This window comes from Etheostoma cragini, chromosome 16, assembly GCF_013103735.1.
Source record: "Etheostoma cragini isolate CJK2018 chromosome 16, CSU_Ecrag_1.0, whole genome shotgun sequence".
Taxonomy (NCBI): Eukaryota; Metazoa; Chordata; class Actinopteri; order Perciformes; family Percidae; genus Etheostoma; species Etheostoma cragini.
In genome coordinates this window covers 3,633,327-3,636,627 of record NC_048422.1, presented here as the reverse complement: position 1 = coordinate 3,636,627, position 3,301 = coordinate 3,633,327, and the positions used below count along the sequence as shown (strand labels likewise).

General features: G+C 39.7%; 2 protein-coding genes across 2 annotated transcripts in view; one reads left to right on the top strand and one right to left on the bottom strand.

Annotated features, from left to right (window-relative positions):
- ptpa (protein phosphatase 2 phosphatase activator) overlaps positions 1-3,207 on the bottom strand; it is a 26,446-nt gene extending 23,239 nt beyond the window's left edge. The window contains exons 1-3 of the mRNA XM_034896238.1: positions 3,078-3,207; positions 2,137-2,246; positions 313-399 (exon numbers count right to left, since the gene is read on the bottom strand). Of these exons, the coding sequence (XP_034752129.1) occupies positions 313-399; positions 2,137-2,246; positions 3,078-3,102 (222 nt within the window). The 5' untranslated portion in view covers positions 3,103-3,207. The remainder of the gene's footprint in view (positions 1-312; positions 400-2,136; positions 2,247-3,077) is intronic.
- Positions 1-3,301, top strand: part of crata (carnitine O-acetyltransferase a) — a 40,616-nt gene that overhangs the window by 13,243 nt on the left and 24,072 nt on the right. The gene's annotated exons all lie outside the window — the stretch shown is intronic.

Here is a 3,301-nt window from a genome sequence, read left to right as displayed (position 1 = left end):
CCCCCCCCCCCCCCCCCCCCCCCCCGAGTCATTTTCAGGTTTTCCTTCTCCATAAACATGAAATCAAGGCGCGTGTTAACCTTTCCTACTACGGATTTCCCAACGTGTTCACAAAGCAAAGGGGAGACACTTTGTTTCACACCCACAATAATCTTTACTTGTTTGACGAACTTGACCAATAAACTAAGTATGAAGTATTACTATGAAGTATAAACTTCACGCCACTGACGTAGGCTATGGCAAAGCTCTGCGTGGAGCCTCCTCAAAAGCCTTAATCCCGCTTTAGAAGCCACTGTTTAGAAGACAACATACCTCTGACACCTTATATTCACATGTGAACTTCTTTCCCTTCACACCTTCATTCAGTGTTAGAATGAATCCCATGTAGTCAGCATACGCCTGGAAGAAGGAGAGATGTGTTGAAAACTAGAATCTATTAAGACGTGTAGTCAGATGAACGGCTACGAAAACTAAAATCCATATTATGATATTAATTTATAGGAATATTGTGACATAATTTACGCTGATCCCATGAAGGCAATTGTTCAACAGTGATGGGCAACATCAGACAACTCTTCACACGTGCACTTCAGAAACTTCAATCACTTTCCCAGGTTTTAATAATAACTTGGCATTCAGTGGTGCTCTGGAGGAAACTACTAGAACTGTTGGGTCCTTGTAAATTCTGGAGTATGGTCTAGATCTACTCTATCTGTAAAGTGTCTTAAGAATTGGTGGAACTAAGTACTGTACTTAAGTACCAATTTGAGGTACTTGTACTTTACTTAAATGTTTTCTTTTCATGCAACTTTCTACTTCTATTCCACTACATTTCAGAGAGAAATATTGTACTGTTTACTCCACTACATTCATCTGACAGCTTCACTAACTTCAATGCAGGACGTTTACTTGTAACATAGTTTTTCTTACAATGTGGTATTAGTACTTTTACTTAAAGTGGCTATATGTGACTTTTAGTTTGTGTTGAATCTAGCGGCCGCTTTGGACTAAAGCCGTTGTGTTTTTACCTCACCTGCTGTCGTAAAGATATTTTCTTTACCGTGCTGTATTACCAGGTTAGCGTTACGGGGAGGTCATTTAGCGTCATTGAATGTTTTGCTCAGACAGATAATGGTTCATTCATATTAAAAGACTAAGTTACAGATGCATCGTTGCATTTCCAGCGTAGCATCCTGTAATCATGATATCACGTTGTGATAAGTATGCAAACTTTTGGTCATTTTGTGGAGCAACGTGTCCCGACCATTGGCTGTGTGGGTTAATTGCATTCGATTTAGAGGCCGCTTGAAACGCTACAACGATCACGTTTCATTGGCCAGCTGCCGTGCGACGTCAGCACACAGGTCCACTCCGTGACAAACCCTACCACGTGACCAGAGTGACGGTGTAAGTGAAGAAATAGATCAAGACAACAAAACGGAAACAAATCAGAGAAGCGAAAATAAAGTTGTCCTGTTCTGTAGACAGGGTCCTTATTCATGTATTCATATTGGACCAGTCCAATAGGACCGTCGGTGGAAATAAACCTTGTGTTGGAAGAAAACTTGTTTTATTTGTTATTAATCTATTTGGATGGATTTTCCTGTAACTTGTAAATTTACATACAGTAGGTTTAAAAATATCGAAATTAAAAGATATCGCAATATTCATAACCGATATTAGAGCTGTTCTCCGATACTGTCTAAAACGCTGGTATCGTATCAGGAAGTACTGGATTTATTGCACCTAAAGAAAGTATACATTAAAGAAGTTTATTTCTTTCTTTTATTCTGTTATAACTGACTGTCAAACTGGATCAAAAAAGAAAGTTCTATGTTATTCATTGTTTGAGAGTTTAACCTGAGTCAACAAAAAAGTTGGAAATCATATCCCATTCATACAGGGATAGTAGTATACAGCTGTTAAACCATAATAAAAATATATGACACACTAGTATCGGATCAATAGTCGGTATCGGCCGATATGCAAGTTCAGGTATCAGAATCGGTATCGGGAGGCTTAAAATGTTATCGCACCATCTCTAACCGATATCGCAATATCACATTTTGTCAATATTGTGCAACACTATTAGAAAGTCAGACAAAAACAGTGAGTCAGCCACAGGCAGCAACCTACTTGGGATCTCTTCCACTTGCCCATATCAGGCACCATGCTGATCTCTTTCTTGGGTACCATGAAGGTGACGCTGTCTGGGACTTGAGGTGCTTCATCCTCAGGGGTGGATCCTAAATAGTTCAGGAAAAGGTGGACTTCAGAGATAATTCCAGTTCAGTTATGCAGCAGATAGTTTGTTTTAAGCAACGTTTCTCTTGATTAGTAAATTCAGTTTTCACCCAATCTGTTCATTTTTTTCAACTTGAATGTTTACCAGGCAGATCAACTCTGATAAAAGGATGCTGTTGAGTTTTACTAGAAGAAATTTAGAAACCAGTATTTTCTGAAGTTGACATTCATGACATATTGGTTGTGCTGCTTCAGTTTTTTTCCTGAGACTGCTGAAGTAGACTTGGCTCTTCTCGTCCTATCAGTCTTTGTGCACGGTTGGTTTGCGTTTGTAAAGCGTAAAATAATTCAATTCTACAGCTTTTAAAATCATTTTTTGTCCTGACGTTGTACTTATTAATAAAGGAGTAAACGGCTGTGGTGCCTACGTCACCCTGCAAATTCTTTCCTGCGATTGAGTCTACATGCTAGCTAAGCCCTTCCAGTGAACTGAGGTATTTTAAGAGTTTGACAACGATTGTCACAGAACATTACAGAGCACGACTTCAAGTTGTACAAGTATATAACAACAGAGTCAACCCGCAAAACCAAAATAGAAACTTCAAAATGGGACGTTAACGTTAAATGGGTGGTTTTGCCTGAAGACAGCAGTGATAACTGTTATGCCTTCTGGGCTTATCTAGCACACGTAAAGTTAATTAGTTAGATGCCCCATGTGGCAATGTAGCTAGTGGTGTACCCGCTAACGTTGTTAGCGTTTACCAAAAGATAGCAAAAGCGACACGGAACTGGCTAATGCTGTACAACAGCATTCAACTGTGCTTTGACGTTACCTGACTGTTGTTCTGTTTCCGCCATGGTGAGGCTAACATTCAGTGTCCTTCGTGGGTTTCAGGCCGAATAAAAACAGCCATAGCTCACTACTGCCCTCAACGGTTAGAAAAATAAATGGCATCACAGGTTCTGTTGGTTGTATCTGTAAACCATAGACCGTATATATATTGATGGACAGAGCATCCGGTTCGGAAAAGTGCAACCACTGCGGAAGTAACTTAAA